At 35.7% G+C, this 22,351-nt stretch overlaps 2 protein-coding genes across 3 annotated transcripts; one reads left to right on the forward strand and one right to left on the reverse strand.

Annotated features, from left to right (window-relative positions):
• Nucleotides 1-9,304: 9,304 nt before the first annotated feature.
• LOC110694417 lies at nt 9,305-16,336 on the reverse strand. 2 transcript variants are annotated; one of them, XR_002505827.1, is made up of 3 exons: nt 16,082-16,336; nt 15,407-15,497; nt 9,305-9,469 (listed from the first exon to the last, which is right to left on the reverse strand). XR_002505827.1 is itself a non-coding variant. In XM_021871590.1 (3 exons), the coding sequence occupies exons 2-3, from the start codon at nt 15,473-15,475 to the stop codon at nt 10,559-10,561; spliced, it is 354 nt and encodes a 117-aa protein (XP_021727282.1). In that variant the 5' UTR covers nt 15,476-15,497; nt 16,082-16,336; the 3' UTR covers nt 10,379-10,558. The 2 variants fall into 2 exon arrangements, 1 of the variants encoding a protein (XP_021727282.1); XM_021871590.1 differs by lacking the exon at nt 9,305-9,469 and adding an exon at nt 10,379-10,843.
• Nucleotides 16,337-17,877: 1,541 nt separating this feature from the next.
• LOC110694342 (protein FAR1-RELATED SEQUENCE 5-like) lies at nt 17,878-19,807 on the forward strand. Its single transcript, XM_021871516.1, has 5 exons — nt 17,878-18,378; nt 18,476-18,587; nt 18,714-19,057; nt 19,177-19,239; nt 19,484-19,807. Exons 1-5 carry the CDS (start codon nt 17,878-17,880, stop codon nt 19,805-19,807), a joined length of 1,344 nt encoding a protein of 447 aa, XP_021727208.1.
• The last annotated feature ends 2,544 nt before the right edge of the window (nt 19,808-22,351 follow it).

Below are 22,351 nucleotides of genomic sequence, written 5' to 3' on the forward strand. Positions count from 1 at the left end.
AACGGATACGGCTGCAATCCTTGCTCCATTGCCGACCCGGAGTTCCACTTCTCCCTTCACTAGCCTTCTACTTTTCCTTAGTCCCTAAGCATTGGAACAAAGATGTGAGTCACATCCAGTATCTAATAACCATGAAGCTTTGCTAGTAAAGTTAAGGTCTATAAGATATATACCTGATCCAAAAGCAACGGTGTCGTTCTTCTTATCCTCCTTGAATTTGAGGCAATCCCTTTTCCAATGTCCCTTCTTCTTGCAATAGAATCATTCGAAATTGGATTGAGAAGAGGCTAGCTTCTTTTCCTTGTTTCCCTTGGTAGCTCTTGACTTAGGCAAAAAGGTCTTCTTACCCTTCCCCTTAAAGCCTTTCTTCTTGCCCGAGCCCTTGAACAACTTGCCTTTTTTGACCATAAGCACATCATGCTTCCCCTCATCCTTGAGCGTTTACTCGGCTTGCTTCAACATTCCATGAAGCTCGGTGAGGGTTTTCTCCATGTTGTGCATATTATAGTTCATCTTGAACTGATCATAGTCTTTGTGCAGCGAGTGGAGAATAATGTCAATTGCCATCTCGGTCGAGTACCCAACGTCAAGCCTTTCCATGTTCTCAAATAATCCGATCATTTTAAGTACATGTGGGTTGACCGACTCTCCTTTCTTGAGCTTGCTCTCAAGGATCTGCCTATGGGTCACAAACCGCTTAATTCAAGCCTGCTCTTGGAACATATTCTGAAGTTCAGAAATGATCTCAAAAGCCGTCTCCTTTCCAAAGAAGGTCTTTTGGAGATCCGGAGACATTAAGGCCAACATGATGCATTTGACATCTCGATTGGCAGTGTGCCATCGGTTTAGGGCAGCCTGAGTGACCTCATCAGGAGCGTCGGGCATTTCCTCATCAAGGACATATTCCTTTTGCTCTTGCATGAGAACTATACGCAAGTTCCTTTTCCAATCACGGAGGTTTGTCCCATTCAAATTTTATTTATAGAGAATAGAACAGAGTGAAAATTGGTTGTTGTTGGTATTAGTTGTAGACATGATTCTACAATTGAAAGAATTTGCAAAGAAAAACCATTCATAAAATCAATAAGTTTGAAATTTAAAGCATACATGAAAATTTTCAATCTTATTGAGCGTTTTATCCACACATTTAAAATTGTCCCATTTAGGTGAGAATAAAACGATTCCAAGACCCCAAAAATCAAAAAGTGATAAGCATGCTTTGGTTTGATAAAACTTCTTATCTAATGCTTTCTTGACGTTTTATCTTCATTGCCACGACATCTAAGGACTCCTTACTGATATCGTTGAGTCTAACCAAAACTAACGTGTATGCGATGCCTTGCTTTGGCAAGCGCACCAACATACCTTACTGATACGACTGTCGCGTGTCTACCAAAAATAAACCTAACTCCAACCTCCTAAAATGTAGTAGGGTAAGCTAGGGTCGATCCCACAGAGAATTGGTTTATTAAATTATAACTTGTGTAAGTTAGAAACCCCTGTTCTGAAGAAATAGTACTACGATCTAATAAATAAACTACTATGAACTATGGGACAAATAAAGTACGAAAGAAAGACTACTAAAATTGAAATATGATAAAAATCAATAATAATAAAACAGGGATCGGGAGACATATTATAGCATTGGAGTATTTTTTGATCATCGAATTATAAAAATTATGTTCTTATCTCAATGTTAGCCGATGAACACAAACAAACATTCAACACTTCCCTTAATTGCAAATAAACCAAACATGCTCTTGGAGTATTGTCTAACTAACTAACAATCTAGAACAAGCTCTCTAGACTCGATTAATTAGCAGCATTAATAACTAGGAAGTAGCTAACTTAAGCCACAAATCTCACAAGCTCGGATTCGTGCAACTTAAAGAGCTGATAATCATAGGCATCGGACAAGTTTCAGTCACCTATTAAACATCTAAGTGCTACTAAGGAGTACTAACCGGAAAATTACGTATCATAGATTAATATTCTAGCATTTAAACTAGCAAATTATACTAAAGATGGCCGGTCTAAAATATAATCTGGTAATTCATACTAATAAAACAGATTATCAACCCAATCAAGAAATAAACATAATACCCAAGAATTATAACATCTCTATTCTCACAACAAAATAATCCAATGCATAATATATATCCCTACCCTAAGAAGAATTAGCCTAACATATTAAGAGTTGAAATTACAATAACAAGTACAAAAAAAAAAAACTTCATAATATGATATAAATAATTAAACATCGAAATTGATAATGCTAGCAGTAGCTAAACGAAGCACAAAGTACCAACATTTAACAAATGCCATAAACTACCAATGATTAGCTTAATAATAAAATTCAATCCTATATCTTAATAAGAAATCAAACTCTGACTATTATTACCAAAATGAAATCCAATACAAAGAGTAAAAGGAGATATTAAACTAATGTAGTATCAAAACCAATTTGATGATTACCGAAGACTATGACACGAGTTGCAGTGCTCCAAGGAATTTCTTTAATTTTTATTCATGAAACCTAGCCCAGAAAAATCCCGTAGCAAATGACAAATTCCAGAACACAGCTAAGTCCTCTCGACTGATGTTGTTTCTCTTCACCGCTACTACACTGCTCTGAGTTCGTTTTCTGATTTTTTCCTCAATTCGCTGCCCAGAAGATCGCCTCCTCTCGCATGCAATTCGGCTTTACTCCAAAAACAGTCCAAAAAAATCTCTCCCCTTCCAATCTCAAAAACAACCCCCTTTCTTCCCATTCGGCATCCCAATCTTATCACCCGGAATCTTTGATCCCGAACGCTCTCATCCTTATCTGATTTCATCTCTATCTTTTCTAGCTTGACAGTTTGGTACCCACAAAAATCGCTCAAGAAATTTACCTCACTGCTCATCGAAATAAAGAGAAAAAGATTCTGATGAGTATTGTAGGTTTGTAGCTCTCTTTCCTCTAGTATGCCCATTCACAATAATATCTTATTGGGCTTGAGACAAATGTGACTTAATCTGGTCATGTGGTCTTGGTTTCTTTTAATCCGAGCGTTGGTAAAAATGTAATTTAGTGCCGTAATCTTCCTTCCTACAGCCAAATAAATAAAATAGTAGTAACTCAAGTCTACGAAAGAAAATTACTTATAATACTCTTAAATTATCAAATGTCAATATAAAATCAAGAGTTTAATATATATAAAAATTATATTTTACGGCCCTATCACTTACTTACCTAGGAAAGTAGTAATGCCTTCTTTTGGCATGGCCCATTACTATTCTCATTAGTTCCATAAGTGTCATTTTGAAATGGAAGATTTAACAAAATTTTCTTTGGGACTTAGGGTTTCTATGTTGATTGATTTTAGTGAACTAAACTAATCATTCAACATTTGAAATCCTAAACATGCATCTAACATCGCAATTATATAAGCAAAATATATAAAGTATAATTAAAGATGCATTTGGCAACTAGCATGACCCCTTGAACTTGAGACTTCAAATCTTCAAGGGCCTTCGTTGCATACTCTTGGCTCGTCTTCTTACAAACACCGTCTTCGAGACATCACATCCAATTATGTAGCTACTAGAAAAGCTAGGACTAATCTAAATAATTTAAGTAAAAAAAATACTTAACGGCACGCAGTCCGTATTTAGATTTACAAAAATACAAAACGGAACGCAATCCGTATTTACTATCCTAGTCGGGCCCTACTAGTTGCCATTTTGTAAAACCTGCATTAGAATATCTATTCCATTCATCCATTCACTAATGTGAATGACCCATGCATTTTACAAATAATTCAAGCAATAATTCAAAACGAGCGCAAAACTAGTTACTAACTTAGGTGGTTAATCCAATTAATGCGCCTAATTAAACCTAGTCAAAGTTGTTATCCGATTTTGTGAATCAACAAAATAATAATAGCTCAAAACAATTAATGAAGCTCCCACCAAATTCCACATCTAACTTAATTAAAACTAATCCAATTAAAAATAATTAAGCCGGTTAACCCAAAATTTTGCCAAAAATCTTGCAAGTGCCTGGAAAAATCGAGGCCTAGCCTCGTTTTAATTAAAACGAAAACCGCAAAATCGCAAAAATAATAGCCCTTTACGGCTGAGTGCCTAGCATCCAAGCCACAGACTGCCATGTGTGGGTGCTGCCCCGCACAGCCACTGCTGTGCCAAGCGTGCTAGTGGCTGACAGCATCGCTCGCGCGTTATGCTGGCCCTAACAACATGCTTGCAACGCATGTAAGTGGTGGCCTTAAAGGCCATGATGCTGTGCGGGCTCGTGCTACCTAGCAACCACATTCCGCACCACACGCAAGCCACCTTTGCACCAAGCTGTTGCACCAAGGCTCGAACACACCAACGCACAAGCACACCACGCACTCTAGGCAGCCACATGCGGGCTGCGCAAGCAGCCCAACTAGCCGAGAGATATGCTCAAGGCTTCGTGCCTCGATTTGCGTGCTTTGTGCCTTGCATTTTTATTCCGACTTTTGTGTGACATAAAAATTAATTCTAAATTATTTTTAGAATCATTATTGAGCAATATGAAAATAAAACAAGTCCAACTTAAATAAATTCAATTCTAGTGCACAAACCAAAATTAATTCAAGAACCATTCTTTAAATTATTTTTGGCTCCACTTGATGCTACAAAAATTGAGTGCTACTCTCAAAATTAATTTAACCAACAAAAATTAAATGAGATTTGACAAAAGGAGTTGGAAAAATAAACATAATCATCCAATGAAAAAATTTCTCCAATACTAACTTGTGTAAAATTTGAATATTACATTCTTTTAACATGAAGAGTAATCAAATTTCACTCACAAGTTTGAACGTTTAAGACTTTAATCAACTCAAAAATGGTTAAAACCAAAAATTAGTTCATTGTGGAATTTAGAAAGTTAAGATCCAACAAAATAAACAATTAAAGATTGAATCTTTAACATTTTAGGGGCTTCAAAAATACATTTTCACCATAAACATTCACACTCCAAGCAATTAATTTGCAAAATGTGAAATTGCAAGTTTATGTGAAATATGAGCTCACCAAATTAAGCACCAATTATGACTTCATAAACATGCTTAATAAGGGTTATAATTTGCAGAAAATTAACGGTATAATCAAACACATAATCCAACAATTGCATGCCATAATTAATCAAGGTTTAAAGATTTAAAATTTTTCGTTAAAAACAAAAAACCAAAAAACACATTTCTAGGTGGATTTTGGCCTATGGGATGCGTTTTTTAAACACTAAGTGGATAAAGAACGATTTAAATCATCGATTCCACCCAAAATTCACTAATTGTGAGTCCAAATCGGAGATTTTTAGCCAAAATTAGTGAATTTTGGGTGGAATCGATATTAAACTAGCCAAAATTATCATAAGTACGATATTAAACTAATTAAAATCGAGCTTCTAATCTAATTAGAAAGAAAAACCTGAAATTTAAATCCATTTAATCACCTTAATTAATTATTAGTTGTAAAAATTAAATGCGAAAGGCTCTTATACCGCTGTTGGGTTTTGCGGTGTCCAACGCCGCGCAGAAACAAAACCCGATAACTGGATCGCATGGATAATAATTACAACATAAACAATGGCATACAAAAAAAATAAACATAAGAGAAGAGAGAGAATACTCACCCTCGTAGCGTGCTTCGCTCAAACTCGAGCTCGGCCTTGAAAGCTTCAAGTTCCGCAAGTGCGCGAACCTCCGACGGCTCACACCCTTGCTACCGAACCGTACCAGTCCCTATCCCAAAGCTTAGTCGGGGCTAGACCAAAAATAACTTAGAGTTTTTAGAACAAAGATTTTCTCTTCTTGGAGATCCCTTAAAGTTCACCAACTCAAGTGTCTTCCCAAATGCCAAAAGATTGGTATTTATAGGGAATAAAGCCCCTTGAAATCCCATCATCTTTCAATGTGGAATAGTTGGTAAAAAGGCAAAATAGAATTAAATTTAATTCCAAATTAAATTAAATATCCAAATGAATCACCAAACGACAAGTGTCATGAGGAGAGCAAGGGGTTAGGTGAGGACCACAAGGGCAGGACCACCCTCCCCTTGCTCCCCAAGGGTAGGACCACCTTCACATTGCTCCCCTAGCAAACCCACAAAACCATTCCACACACGCACCCACTCGTAACACGCTAGCTGGCGTGGCCTACCTTGGGCGCCAAGGTTGTCTCGCTGGCGGCTTGGCCCGTAGGCTAGGCCTGCTAGCTAGTCGTGTGCGTGTGCACCCTAGCAAGCATGTGACAGGCTAAAGTCGTATCACCTAATCAAAAGTAATTCTTAAATCCACTAACTAAAATTGATAGGGAAGTAGGGTCGAATCCACAGGGAAACAAGTCTTTCTATTCCTAATCAATTAAAATAGTCTAAACTATCAAGTAACTAAGTTGTTTTTAATGAGAATTAAACTAATAATTAAACTAAAGCAAATTGATTAAGGGAGGAAAACAATAATAAAAGGCCTAGGGTATAGGTTCACCAATAAATAATATTCCAGGGTAAAACACAACAATCAATCATCAATGCATCAATTGATCAGATTATAAAGGGCTTTCCGTATTAAAATCACAGAATTAATCTACCGGTGTTAAATCGCATCTCTCGAATCTTGACTTAACCATTTATAAATTAACCTGCCTATTGAAACTAAGCCTAAACATCAATTCTCATCTCTCGAATCTCGAATTAATATTGCATAACTCATACAATTAAACCAGTGCTAATCTAATTGCATAGCAGTAAATTAATCAATAAGAAATTAACCAAAGCATTAACAATCAACAATAATAAATTACCCCTTCATATTATTTATGGATCCCCACAAACCCTAGTATAAAACTACTCACACATAATTAAATCCAAACTAAGCAAGCAATTAAACAAAGCATATTAGATCAAAGCAATTAAATTACTGAAAATAAAAGGGAAAGAAACCGTTACCAAAATAAACGGAAATGATGAATTGTATAAATCAAAAGTGTAGGGAGAAAACAAGAGTATTCACTAAAAGATAAAACTAAAAACTAAGAATTTTACTAATGAAAAACGTCTTCCTCACTTCCTAAAACAAAACGTGTTTATACTTCAACTTAAAAAATCCTAATTAAAAGCAAAGTAAATTGGCGAAATTCCTCTTAGAAACACGCACCCGATCGGCCCGCCTTTTGCTGGTATCTTCTTTACTCGCGCCCGGTCGGGCGCGAGACAAGGCGAGGGCTGCTTTTCTTCTATGTGCCTCGCCCGACTTGGCGCGCCTCAGGGCGAGGGCTTACCCGGTCAGGCAAGCATCCGGGCAAGTTAGACCTCTTCAACTGGGCTATATTCTTGGCCCAATCTGGATTTCCTCTTTGGGTCCTTAACACTTGGTCCATTGCCTCGGTCTCTTCTTAATTGTCGAGCCCTTAATCACCGGTTTGATGACTTTAACCGGTCTTGGGCTACGAAATATGGTCATAATAACGCAATCCCACTCCAATGCTCGTAGTAGCTCAAATAAGTCCGGGAAAATGCTTCAAATCCGTAATTTCCTATAAAACAATACCAAAACTATGGAAACACTAGAAAACGCTTATTAGTAATAAAAGTGGCTCCAAAGAGGCAATAATACTCCTAAATATGACCAAGGGACGGGGGTAAATCTCTATATAAAATGAACATATCAAACTCCCTCAAGCCAAACCTTTGCTTGTCCCAAAGCAAAGAGCTCATCAATGAACAAATCAAACATACTTCACCCCAAAAGTCAAATAAAACCAAGCATAACCAATTCAAGGAAAATCTAACAAATATGCATCAAAATCAACCAATCAAATCCATCCAACTACTCATCCTCCCTAACAATTGTCAAATAGAGCAAACCACAAGTGTAAATGGAATTCAAGATTAGTGCTCACACACTCTTCACTCTTTTATGTGGCGAGTAAAATATGTATTCGGTCCCTCTCCAACCACCCCTTTATATATGAACAATGCCCTCCCAAACTCACAACACTCGTGTGTTTAAAAGACATACACTCAACCTAGTAGTCGACTCGAAATATATCAAATCATTCTTTGCATTGATAAACAACTAATTTCACATTCATACAACTCTATGCACAAAGGTCAGAAGGCCTTCAAAGCTTGTAACGTAAGGCTTAGGTAAAGGGTAGGAAATATTTGGGAAAATGTGAGAGTAAAGCCATGCTTTAGGTAGCCAATCCTAATAAACCACAGTCAAAAATAAATAATGACAAAATCATCTCCAATCACAACTCAACTCTACAAAATATTCACCAAACATCAAATTATATTAAAAATTCCCAGCACTCACAATTTCACTCATATATACAAAATATAACATTATAGAACTTGAGTGAAAAAACAAAAATATAACATTATAGAACTTGAGTGAAAAAACAAACTTTGAACTACAATTTTTCAATTTCATTTTTTTTTCTCTTTGTTTGATATTTATTCTTTTGAATTTTTTTCCCTTTGAGCAACCTTCAATTAAACACTTGAACATTGAAACAATTTTTTTTTCTTTTGCTCTATTTTTTCCTTTTTATCTCACATTGGAATTTTTTATCTCACGTTGGAATTTTTTCCAACTTTGAACAACAATTTCTCAATTTTTTTCCAATCCACAAAAATAAGAACAAATAAATAACTTCTCAAATCCACCCAAAATTGTGCAAATTATGTGCACATTGCAACTCCCTCACCTCACTCACTATTAGCTCCCCCAAGCCAAGCTTGGGACTAGTAACCAATGGGGCTTAAATAGGCTTGTAATATGGCTAAATAAACAATAAAAGGGCACAGGCAGCAACATGGGTAGCAAGAAGGGAACAAATGTATCTAAAATCATCTGGAGACCACCTAAAAGAGAAAATGTCTTCGTCCTCCTCAATGTGCATAATAATGAGTCAAACAAACATTACTCAAAGTTATAAGCCAATACTCAACTTCATTGACATACTAAGAACTAACACACATTCCTCATCAAATCAACTAGTCAAGCACTATATTCACAAATAGTTGGAAAAAATTGACTCATGTTAGGGCATTCAAGCAATCAAACATCAAATCATGGCTAACCTATCCACAATACTCATCATCATATACCAAGAATCAAAACAATTTTCATGAATGGGGCAGAAGGAAGCATGATTTATCATTCAATGGATCGTATTTTTATATTTTTTTTTTGAAAGCAATAAAAACTATTCTAGAAAGCAATAAAACTAAACTAAGCACACCAAAGAAAATAAAAAGAAAAGGGAAAGAAAGAGTACCTATATATACAAGAAATTCCCCCCAAGCCAAACCAGACAATGTCCTCATTGGCTTAAAGGGAAGTTAGTCGCCCAGGCGACTACCCCTCATCATCAAACTCATAGCCGCCACCATCCCAGGAATCACATTTCAGCACTTTGGTACAATTCTGGACAAAAAAGAAACAAAGTGTTAGTAGGAAAAGAGGCAAAAACGAGTCAGGTTCACTATTTTTCTCATAACTTTTTTTACACAAATGATAATGCAGTGATTCTAATTGTATTAGAAAGTAGACTTGAAGAACTTTCCAACGATAGGTCACACACAAAATTTCGTTGAGAAACACAAAAGATATGTCATTTTGAAGTTGGCCTATTTTGATGTCCCGCTCACGCACCCGGTCGGGCGGCTCTCCGCCTGGTCGGGCAGTTTTAACTCTTTTTTCGACCTTTGTTCGCGCGCCCGGTCGGGAAAATTTTAGGCAAAAATCCTCCTTTCTTTCGCGCCCGGTCGGGCGAATTTCGCTCGTATATTGACTTCCTCTCGCGCCCGGTCGGGCGAGTGCTCGCCCGGTAGGGTGCGCTACAGCACTTTGAGTCCGATTTTTCTCAATTTGCTCCTTTCTCTCCACTTGTTCATCTTCAAACCCAAGACCTACACAATTTAGAGCTCTTTCTATAGCATCCACTTCATATTTCCATGTAGTAGCTTTTCCTATGGAAGATGTAACACAAAGTACCGCCTCCAAAGGATCTCTAACGAGAGCTTGGGGCTTATTAGAAAAATTATTTACATCAACCACACCAATACTAAAGCATTTTTCCTCTAAAATAGGGCTTTTAGGGGCATTATTTAGATTAAAGGTAATGTTTTCATCCCCTACACATAATGTAAGTTTACCACTTTTCACATCTACTATTGCCCCTGTAGTATGAAGGAATGGTCTACCCAAAATAATCGGAATTTGCGAATCTTCCTCCATATCAAGAACAACATTATCAACAGGTATATAAAATTTACCCACTTTAACAGGAACATCCTCTAAAACACCTAAGGGGTATTTAACAGAACGATCGGCCATTTGTAGAGTAATATTGGTAGCTTGTAAATTACCCATATTTAATTTACAGCTCACAGATAGCGGCATAACACTTACACTAGCACCCAAATCACATAAAGCTTTATCAATCATAAGATTACCAATGTGACAAGGAATAGAAAAACTACCCGGATCTTTTAGTTTAGGTGGAGATTTATTCTATAATATAGCACTGCATTCCTCAGTAAAAGCAACTGTGTCTACCTCACTAATAGATCTTTTTCTGGTCAAAATTTCTTTCATAAATTTAGAATATGCAGGAACTTGAGTAATTAATTCTGTGAAAGGATCCGTTACCTGCAAATTCTTGACAACCTCCAGAAACTTACCAAACTGCTTATCTAGCTTACTCTTAAGATGTCTATTAGGAAATAATAGTTTGATAATTGGTTTCTGTACATCTCCACTCTTGTCTTGAGTTTTATCCTTCTTTGCAGTTATACCCTGCAGTGTATCATCAGAAATGTTAGTTTTACCCTGGAACCCTGTAGGGCTAGTAACAACAATATTTGGTATAACAGAATCAGGATTAGCAATATTTGTTATTATAGGTTCATCATCTTTGGGCATAGAAGGCCCATCGTATTTTGAACCACTTCTCAGGGTAATTGCATTTACGTGATCTGTAGGTTGTACTGGCTGCGATGGTAGGGCTCCCTGCTGGCGGGTTTGTAGAGCAAAGGAAAGTTGCGCAATTTGATTGTCCATTATTTTATTATGAGCTAGAATCGAATCAATTTGCACATCCCTACTCTGCATCTGTTTCTACATATCAACTAACATCGTTCTGATTTCTAATAAGCCAGAAGCAGAAGGAGGAGTAACAGTCTGCTGTGGTCTCTGATGTGGAGGTTAATAGTACCTCTGCTGCGGTTGTTGTACCTGTGATGGGGGGTGAGGCACATTCATTCTATTGTACGACATATTTTTATTATTTTTCAACCCCGCATTGTAGGTGTTAGAGTATGGACTAGTTTGTTTATAGGCTTGAAAATCATTAATCTTCTCAAGCGAACTGGTACAATCCTGAGCCTTATGACCTACAAGACCACAATTTTCACAAATTATTGTAGAGTTAGTACAAACAGTAGAAACATTAGCAACGGGAGATGAATTAGTATTATTAATATTGTCTAGTTTCTGGCTAATAGCAGTCAATGGTGCTTGCAAAAAGGATATAGAGTCGACTTGGTGCTTTCCCTTATTTGCAAATCCTCTGGGATTCCCATATTGGGAATTATGAATAGCCATCTCTTCAACAACATTACTCACTATATTCACATCTAAATTCATAAACCTTCTGTTAGCTGCAGAGTCCAAAATCATTCTTGAATTATATCCAAGCCCGTTATAGAAAGCTTGCATTATCTGCCACTATGCTAGCCCATGATGGGGGCATTCTCTCTGCAAATCCTTGAATCTTTCCCAAGTTTTATATAAAGATTCATCCGCTTCTTGGGAAAAATTTAGGATCTTACTCCTTAACAAAGTTGTTCTCTCTGCAGGGTAGTATTTGTTACAGAAATTTTAAACAAGAGTTTCCCAGTCAGTAATACCAAGTGCAATTCTATACAGTCCATTGTATCATAATTTATCTTTACGACATAAAGAAAAGGGAAAAAGAATCTCCCTGATTTGGTCCTGTGTGACCCCAGCTTGTCTAATGGTGTTGCAATATTGGCAAAAATCCAAGATGTGAAGATTTGGATCTTCAACCCTTAGCTCCGCTGAATTGCTTCCTTTCGATCATAGTAATAAACTAGGGTTTAATCTCGAATTGTACTCCCTCGAGATATGGTGTAGGAGCAAGATGTGGAAAATCCGCCAAGGACGGCTGCAAATAATCGCTGAACTTGCGAGGTGATTGAGTCGTCATTTCATATTCTGGTTCTGAAGGAACTTCTGTGGCACTAGAATCAGATGGGAGTTCTAAAGGTGTATTACCCTCAGAAGTAACTCGTACCTATCTAAAAAGGTTCTTCTGTCTATGAAAAGAACGTTCGATTTCAGGATCGAATGGAATGTAACCTGATCTAGAACTCCTGGGCATAAACACAGAATTAAACATGCAAATATGAGAAACTGTCTCAAGGAACTTGCGTTCTCTGAGACGAAAGAGAATAATCTAGACTACAGAAACAATTAGAAATAAAAATAAAACTGTTTCCCCGAGAACAACGCCAAATTTTTACAGGCTAAAGTCGTATCACCTAATCAAAAGTAATTCTTAAATCCACTAACTAAAATTGATAGGGAAGTAGGGTCGAATCCACAGGGAAACAAGTCTTTCTATTCCTAATTAATTAAAATAGTCTAAACAATCTATTAAATAACCAAGTTGTTTTTAATGAGAATTAAACTAATAAATAAACTAAAGTAAATTGATTAAGGGAGAAAAACAATAATAAAAGGCTTAGGGTATAGGTTCACCAATAAATAATATTCCAGGGTAAAACACAACAATCAATCATTAATACATCAATTAATCAGATCATAAAGGGCTTTCGCTACGTATTAAAATCACAGAATTAATCTATCGGTATTAAATCGCATCTCTCGAATCTTGACTTAACCATTTATAAATTAACCTGCCTATTGAAACTAAGCCTAAACATCAATTCTCATCTCTCGAATCTCGAATTAATATTGCATAACTCATATAATTAAACCAGCGCTAATCTAATTGCATAGCAGTAAATTAATCAATAGGAAATCAACCAAAGCATTAACAATCAACAATAATAAATTACCCCTTCATATTATTTATGGATTCCCACAAACCCTAGTATAAAACTACTAACGCATAATTAAATCTAAACTAAGCAAAGCAATTAAACAAAGCATATTAAATCAAAGCAATTAAATTACTGAAAATAAAAGGGGAAGAAACTGTTACCAGAATAAACGGAAATGAAGAATTGTATAAATCAAAAGTGTAGGGAGAAAACAAGAGTATTCACTAAAAGCTAAAACTAAAAACTAAGAATTTTACTAATGAAAAACGTCTTCCTCACTTCCTAAAACAAAACGTGTTTATACTTTAACTTAAAAATCCTAATTAAAAGCAAAGTAAACTGCCGAAATTCCTCTTAGAAACACGGCCCGGTCGGGCAGAGCTTTGCCTGGCCGGGCCGGCCTTTTTGCTGGTATCTTCTTCACTCGCGCTCGGTCGGGCGCGAGACAGGGCGAGGGTTGCTTTTCTTCTATGTGCCTTGCCCAACCAGGTGCTCTTCAGAGCGAGGGCTTACCCAGTCGGGCGAGCATCCGGGTAAGTTAGACCTCTTCAACTAGGCTATTTTCTAAGACCAATCTGGATTTCCTCTTTGGGTCCTTAACACTTGGTCCATTGCCCCGGTCTCTTCTTAACTGTCGAGCCCTGAATCTCCGGTTTGATGACTCTAGCCGGTCTTGGGCTACGAAATATGGTCATAATAATGCTATCCTACTCCAATGCTTGTAGTGGCTCAAATAACTCCGGGAAAATGCTTAAAATCCGCAATTTCCTATAAAACAATACCAAAACTACGGAAACACTAGAAAACGCTTATAAGTAATAAAAGTGGCTCCAAAGAGCCAATAATACTCCTAAATATGACCAAGGGACGGGGGTAAATCTCTATATAAAATGAACATATCAGCATGCCACGCATGCATACGGGTTTCTGCTGGGCGTGCTGGGCGCACCTATTGCAAGCAAAGCTTACGAGCTACTGCTACTTTGCTGCTTCCTCGCACAAGGCCCGGCTAGTTATTGTTGTTGGCCTTGCTTGCGATGGTGAGGGGCTGGTGCTAGCATACTAGCAAGGGCGCCAGCAATGCTGGCCTTGTTGTGCCAGGTAGCTAGCGATACTAGCATGCGTTGCTAGCATGCTAGCTAGCTAGCTAGCTTGGCATGTCGCAGCACCCAAGCCAGCACACGCATGCTGCGGCTGAGCTTGCGGCCATTCCTCGCATGCTGGCTGCCTAGTTAGCCACATTGCCCTAGCCCTCGGATATATCGGCCATTCAGAGGCTAGGGCTATACGATGTGACTTGTCGTTTGGCTGATTTTTCCGTCTCGTCATTTCCTAAATTTGACTCGATTAACGACGCTCGGTTTCAACGCTCTAAGCTCGGAATTTGAGATCTTTGTTCGTAAAACTCTATTGACTCATCAAATCCTACGGATTAATTCGTCGCTTCGGTTCGGTTACACGATTGGGTGTGACCCGAAGGGTTTAGTCAAGATTAAGTTGTAATATTAATTATTCATTAATATTACTAATCGGAAGCGGCCTCCAGCTAGGCATTCCGATCACTTGACCTCACTGAATAATTAACTTTCTAATTAATTCTGAACCCTCTTTTGGAATAATACACTTGTTCGAAGGACACCATTCCTTTCATTTGAGCCCTCAACAAGAAGGACCAACTTGAAGCCTGTTCCAAATCCATAAAACTGTTGGCCCACTGTCATAAGATCCAACCTCTCATCGTCTATACGCCAGTTGGAGTCAAGCGTACAATTTTTAGGGCTAACGCACCTCTCATTCATGTAGAAGTCAGATTTCCCCTCTTCCACGGGCTCAACAACGTAACAAGGCTAGTAATCTTGAAAAGCACGCTCACTAGGAGACTCAGCAGTTTTACCCATATTCTTTGCAGGAGAAGAAGATGGAGAAAAAGTTAGAGAATGACCACCCCGCACTACAAAGTGATCAAACCAATTCACATCATCATCAAGCCAAGAAAACCTGTTTAAAGGCTGAACATGGAGAATGGGACTAACAAGGGATACATTAAGGGGATTAGCCTTAACCTCATTGGTTAAAAGTTCATGGCGCTTAGCACGCATTCTCAAATGCATAACATGCGAGAGGGTAACCCCATTATAAGTGAGTTCCCACTCAAGTAAGGTTTAAAAAAGTCAAGGTGAGTGCTAGATCGAAAAGGACAAAAAGCACTACCGGCAGCGAGACGGCTACCATTCAACCCGGATTCAACTAGAGGGGTCACAACATTACTCACCCGACTCCCAGCATGAGGAGTGTCACCCGACATGACTACTCGTAAGGGAATGTAGTGTCTATGCACCATTTGTCTTCTCAACCTTCTCCTCCTGAAGATAGGGAAAAGAGAAAAAAAGAAAAAGAAAACCATTTCAAAGTTAGTTTCATGAATTGTATGCTGAAATATAGTAATTTAATACGCTTTGATTGTATATAGTAATCCAGATTTGAATTGAGCGAGTACCTTAATAAAAAAACCCCGAATTAAAAAAGAAAAAAAGGGGATTTCATTTTTTAAAAAGAATTACAAGTTCAATCACGAATAATGGAACGAAATTGAAATCAAATTAAGAAAAAAAAAATAACTTTAAAACAAATTGATGAAACACAAAAGTAGCAAATTAATACAAATAAACAAAATTCAGGAGCTGTTTCACCTAATTACTCAGGAAAGATGGAAAATATAGAATTTTGGGGGAAACATGATTCATCAAAATTAAACTGCTGAAAAATTTTCATCAATTAAACCTAAGAAATCAAAGCAAATTTCAGATTTATGGTTCGAAATTGTTATTGCTTGAATTATTGCATAAAAAACACTAAAATTGGCTCGAAATTAGGTCTGGATTTTTCGATTTTGCTTGAATTAAGGCTGGATATTTTCGATCTTGAGGAAATTTAATTTGCATTCTACCTTATTAATCGCAAAACTTGAATCCAGGACTTGCAGCCAATCGTCGAGGATGATGTGTCAAAGGCCGTGAAATGGAGGAAGGCATGGAGGTGAGGAAGATGGAGTCATGGAGAATTTGAAAATTTTTGAGACAAGAGAGATGAAGCAGGGGTGGTTTTGCCGTATAACTACTGCGTATTTTTTAGAGGAGAGTGACGAAGCAGGTGGGTATTACCATATTACTACTTTTTTCCTTTTTTTTATTATTTTTTTTTATGCAATAGGTGGGTATTACTATTTGGGTAAGAATGAATGACAAAATCCTATTAAAAAATGTATGACAAACAAAAATTCTTGCATACAACCGGCTTACACTAATCTTAATGTAAGACTTGATTCACACGTGCCAATTAGAGTATAAATAGCGCTAAATCAGAGCCGCATGCAAAACATCGTCTTCTTCGAAATATTCTCTGCAAATTCTCTGCAAAACATCAATGGATTCGCTAATTCACAAATTATTACAATCACAAAAACAAATTCAAGCTCTAATTTAAAACGATCTGTAAACTTCAGAAGATATTGAAGTTGATTCTGCAATTGATTTGGATTTAAACAACAATTCTATGCAACAAACCCTAAATTGCAGGCAATGTGGTAATAATATTGACCTAAATTGCGAAATCGATGACAATGCAATGCATCAAAACCTCAATTCAGGTATGTGATTTTGTATATGAATTTGTACAAATTTACCAAAAATAGGTAAACTGGTGATTGAATGAATTACGATCAATGTAGATTCATATGAGAATAGAGTTCATCTCGATGAAGAACAAATCTCAGTTGATGAAGTGCAAATCTCGGCGGATGAAGAGCAAATCTCGGCGGATGAAGATTCAACTTCTGAAGGTAACATTAAGCTTTTGAACAGTTGCAGAATTGTTTAAATTGAAGTTTCTGTTTAATATTGAAAAGTACAAGTAAAATTGAAATTGCATACTTGTTTCATTTATAGTGTAACTTTAAGAAATAGAAGTGTAACTTTAAGAAATAGAAGTGTAACTTTAAGAAACACAAGTGTAACTTTAAGAAACACAAGTGTAACTTTAAGAAATACACGTGTTGTTTTGTTTATGGCTTAAAAGTTATAGTTAATATTGTTAAAGTTACATAATATGGCTTAGAAGTTATATTATATAATTTAATAAAATAGTGAAGTAAGTGATAACACTGTCAAAGTTTCCTGATATGGCTTAAAAGTTACTGTATTACTGAATCATAGTTACACTTTTTTCGTAAAACTTAAATCTACTATACTAATTAAATTGCAGTCATTGAAACTAATATTGATGTTGGGAGAACACTATTAGGCACCAGAACAAAAACCTTAGAAGAAATGCATGAGATTTACAAAAAAACATGCATCAATTGTAGGATTTTCAGTAAGGAAACATACAGGTAGGACTAGGGATAAAACTGGAAAAGTTATTGTATAGAAATACTATGTTTGTTCTGCACAAGGTAAAACAAACACTAGGGGAAGAAAAAAGAAAAAAAATAGAAGAAATTGTGGAGAATGCAGAAAAGAAAAAGAAAAGAAAACCAAGGCAAGTTTCTATCACAAGAACAGATTGTAGAGCTTGTATAAGAGTTAAGATGAATGAGGATGGATTGTTTGATGTAGTACAACATGTTTTGGTACATAAATAAGAACTCACAAGAAAACAATGGCACTATCTTCATCATCTGAAAGAGAGATGACAGAAGAAAAGGGATAAGTAATAGAAAACTTGCAAAAGTCAGGACTTTCAGTTATGGACTCATATCAAGCTATGTGCAATGAAGCTGGAGATGAAGAAAACTTGAGACACACAAAGAAAGACCATTTGAATTATTGGACAAGGTTGAAAATGAAAAATATTGAAGGTGGTGATGCACAAGCAGTCTCTGAAATAACGTACCAGGAACTTGCTAATGATCCTGAATTTTTCTTTAGATTTAGATTGAATAAAGAAGGCAAGTTGAGAGCACTATTTTGGAGAGACTCGATGATGAGAGAAGATTATAGTATTTATGGAGATGTTGTAGTGTTTGACACTACATATAGGACAAATAGATACAATTTGATATGTGCTCCTATTATTGGAATTAATAACCATTGGAGAAATTGCATGTTTGGGTGTGCTTTTATTGGAGATGAGAAAATTGAATCATTTGTATGGCTTCTTGAGACATCCAAAAAGTCAATGGGAGGGAAATGCCCAATCTCAATCTTCACAGACCAAGATCAAGCAATGTGCTCTGCAATACAGAAGGTAACATTTAAAGTTATACATAAAGGTGTTAAAGTTACCTTGTTTCTATTGTGTAGTTACCTTTTTTTTTCTAAAAATATATCTGATTATAATTCAGGTCTTTCCAGAGGTCAGACATAGATTATGTTTATGGCATTTAGAACAAAATGCTATTACAATATTTGGATCATTGAAACGAGACAAGGATTTTAAGAGAACATTCTCCTACTGTTTGAAATGATGTGTAACTGAAGTTGAGTTTGAAACTGTATGGAACTCAATGATTGAGAAGTATAGTTTACAAGAAGATAGTTGATTTCAAAGAATTTATGATCTAAAAGAAAAGTGGTGTCCAGCTCTAAGCAAAGACTTCTTCTCAGCTGGTATCCGCTCTTCTAAGCGAAGTGAAAGTACCAATCATGCAATTGGGTTTAGAGCAAATAGATTAACAAGCTTGACTGACTTCTGTAGCATTTTCAAAGCTTGTATACAGCGTTGGAGAAGCACGGAAAAACATGGTGAGTTCTTGTGTAGTAAATCAACTGCATCATCAGCAATACCATTATCTGGTCTGCTGAAACATGCATCAGAAATCTACACTTTGTCTTTATTCACAGATTTTGAAGAAGAATTTGGGTATTCCATTGCAACTACCACAAAACTACTTTGGCAAAATGGTAGTACCTTGTTCTATTTAGTGGCAATTGAAAGTGAACCTTGGTCGCAACAAAAAGTCACTTTTGAATCTAACAACAACTAAGTTAAATGCACTTGCAAGAACATTGAAGCTTCTGGATGGTTATGCTACCACTGCATCAGAATATTACACTTACATTCAGTGATGACAGTACCAGATCAGTATATAAAAAAGAGATGGACAAAGTTTGCAAAATCATCAATTTGGGAAAGACGTGACAATGAAGAACCTGAACAACATCAATACACACCTTGGTGTCAAACCATGGCTAGAAAATTCTATAATCTAATATTGAAAAGTCAATTGAATAAAGAGGCGAGAACCCTTATCGAGGAAAGTTATGCTGCTAGCCTTTCTCTTATTGAAGAACTACTAACAACCATCAACGACATTACTGAAGCAGAGACTAACCAAGCTACTAAAGCATAGACCAACAAAGATATTGAAGCAAAGACTAACCAAGCTACTGAAGCAGAGACTAACCAAGCTACTGAAGTAGAGACCAACCAAGATACTGAAGCAAAGACCAACCAAGATACTGAAGCAGAGACTAACCAAGCTATTGAAGCAGAGACTAACCAAGCTACATCATCAAGTATAGCAACTGAGGCACCTCTAATATTAGATCCTGAACGTAAAACAACAAAAGGAAGGAACAAAAGGCCACGAGGACCAATGGAGAAGAAAAGAAAGAAGACTGCAGTACCACCACTTGAGTTTGGAGCTATAACCCCTAATTTGAGACTATTTTGATTGATCTTAGATACATTGTTCTTTAATTTTGAACTATATTCATTGATCTTAGACTATTTGAGACTGTTGTATTATTCTTGAACTTTTAAATATAATATATTGATCTTTTTTTTTACTGTATAAGTAATGATGACTTTTGCTAAAAAAAACTATAACTTTTAGTAGAATTACTATAACTATTATAATAGTATCCTTAACTTTAATTTGCATTATCCATAACTTTTAATAAAAAATACCAAAACTGTTATAATAATTTTAATTCTAACTTCTTTTTACAAAAAAAAAGTTTCCACAACTTTAATGGCGTCATCCATAACTTTTTATGAAATATCCATAACTATTATATTAACACTTTAATAATCTTGATTCCTTCCTATTTATAAAAATAATTTCTAACACTTTAAGGGAATTAGCCATAATTTTTAATGGAATTAAATTAACTTTAATAGAATTACGATAATATCCATCCATTTCATAGACAAAATATTAAGTATGTAGTTACAAAAGCATGGTATTAACCAAACCAAGACTTCCAATTAGAAAATAAACATAAAAAAAGCATCAGTATATACTTACAAAAGCATGAAATTACTGTAAGTTCTAACTACATTAGCTTCCCCTTAACAAATCCTGCTGTTGCTAATACAATATATACTTCCCCTTGGCAGATTTTTCTTTCTTATTGGCATCTATCTTTTTGACTTCTTTACTCAATTTTTTGCCACATTTTCCTCTTTCCTTTTTTGTTGCATCATCAGCTTTCCCCTTTTAGCAAATTCAGGTGCTAGCTCCAATCGACGCGAATTAAAATTGCATAAAGAATTCAACACCAATTGTCTGCCATCATTCATATCAGACAGTACTAGTGTTACACATATCTCTGCTCGAAGTACAACTCTTGAACTTGAGTGTATTTAAGAACTATATATATTAGTATCATGTAATCATAGTAAAAAAAATAAAAATAAATAAATAAATAAATAAACAAAAAAAAAACACAAGTTAACTAAAAAAATTGCAACTAACCCGCATCAACGCATCACAACTAAAAGCAGCACCTCAAACAACAACATACACATCATAGAATATATTCCACAGTCTTAATCATATCCTTTATTATTCTTCCAACTGAACATCACCTCCTCCATTGCATAATCTCTAACTTCACTAAATTTAGGATGACCAAGACTATTGAATAATGTGCTCAAATGATCACATTACAAAAGGAAGAACAAAGTACAATAATTAAACATATAATAAAAAAAATGTAACTTTAACCAAAATAAGTGTACTTTTACAAAAACAAGTATAACTTTAACAAAAATTTAAACAATTACCAATATTACAGACAAATGCTTAATTGTTTCCATAGTAGCTTCTTCATAAACCAAATTGTCCAATAATTGCATGGTTTTTTTCTTCATATTCAACGCAAAAACCCAAAAGTGGTGATAGGCATAGATAGGAACAAAAACCTATAATTTGTAATTCAAAATACCGAGAATTAGAAATTAAAAAAAATTGATGACACATGTGAATTAAAATACACAACAGTAGAAATAATTATTACCAAATCAACAACACTGATATCAAAATTGTTTTTTGTGACTTGAATCCATTCCTTCCAACAAACTTGAAGTTGATCCATAACATCAATATCATTTTCATCATCCCAAAGCTTTACCAAGTTAGCCTAAATAACAATAAGACAAAAAGAAATCCATAAGAATTAACTATACAAACATCAGTTAAAAGAAAAATACATATAGCTTTACATAAAACTTACACTGCATTCAACACCAAAACAGAAATTTTTAAGACCTCCGTCGCGCATTCTTTCATTCTCATTCAGCAACATTGCCTAACACTCAATAACAGATTGGAAAATCTCCAAATTAGCAGCTAAAGACACCATATCTTCTCTTGGAACACTATGAGTATGATCAAACCAATCCAAACACTCCCTAAATAAACAAAAACCAGTTAAAAATTAAAATATAATAATAATAATAATAATAATAATAATAATAATAATAATAATAATAATAATAACAATAACTTCAAGAAATAAAAACATAACTTTAAGCAAAAAAAAATTATTTTAACTAAAATATAAATAACTTATTAATTCAGCTTTTGAATATCATCTAAGAAGCAATAATTAGCAATCTCTTGATACAACTTTGGTAATTTTTTCAAAGACTTCTTATTGCTTTTCATCACATGTCCAACAAACTCAACATCAACATCACATGTCCCACATCCAACAGATATTTTTGCCTTACCATTACCCAAAGCATTCATGATTATAGATGAGAAAACTTTTACCATACTCCAGGTTAATCTTTTCCATCACATTCTAAACAATATTATTAACAAAATCACCCTCAGGAACATTTTCCACCCTTCCACCATTCTCCCCACCCCCGACATTCACATCACACGCAATATTTGAAATAACTCCGGGCAATTTCTTCACTGATAACACAATATCAACAATCTCAAACATTCTTGGATTATAATCCTGACTTTGCAAGACAGGAG

Source organism: Chenopodium quinoa, unplaced genomic scaffold (assembly GCF_001683475.1).
Source record: "Chenopodium quinoa cultivar QQ74 unplaced genomic scaffold, ASM168347v1, whole genome shotgun sequence".
NCBI classification, from domain to species: Eukaryota; Viridiplantae; Streptophyta; class Magnoliopsida; order Caryophyllales; family Amaranthaceae; genus Chenopodium; species Chenopodium quinoa.

Coding starts and splice junctions, on each gene's coding strand:
- LOC110694417 (XM_021871590.1), bottom strand. CDS start 15,475: ATGGTGCATAGACACTACATTCCCTTACGAGTAGTCATGTCGGGTGAC. Junction 10,844..15,406: donor CTCCTCATGCTGGGAGTCGG/GTGAGTAATGTT, acceptor GATACACTGCAG/GGTATAACTGCAAAGAAGGA.
- LOC110694342 (XM_021871516.1), top strand. CDS start 17,878: ATGGACTCATATCAAGCTATGTGCAATGAAGCTGGAGATGAAGAAAAC. Junction 18,588..18,713: donor TAAGAGAACATTCTCCTACT/GTTTGAAATGAT, acceptor AGTGGTGTCCAG/CTCTAAGCAAAGACTTCTTC. Junction 19,240..19,483: donor ATAAAAAAGAGATGGACAAA/GTTTGCAAAATC, acceptor ACTAAAGCATAG/ACCAACAAAGATATTGAAGC.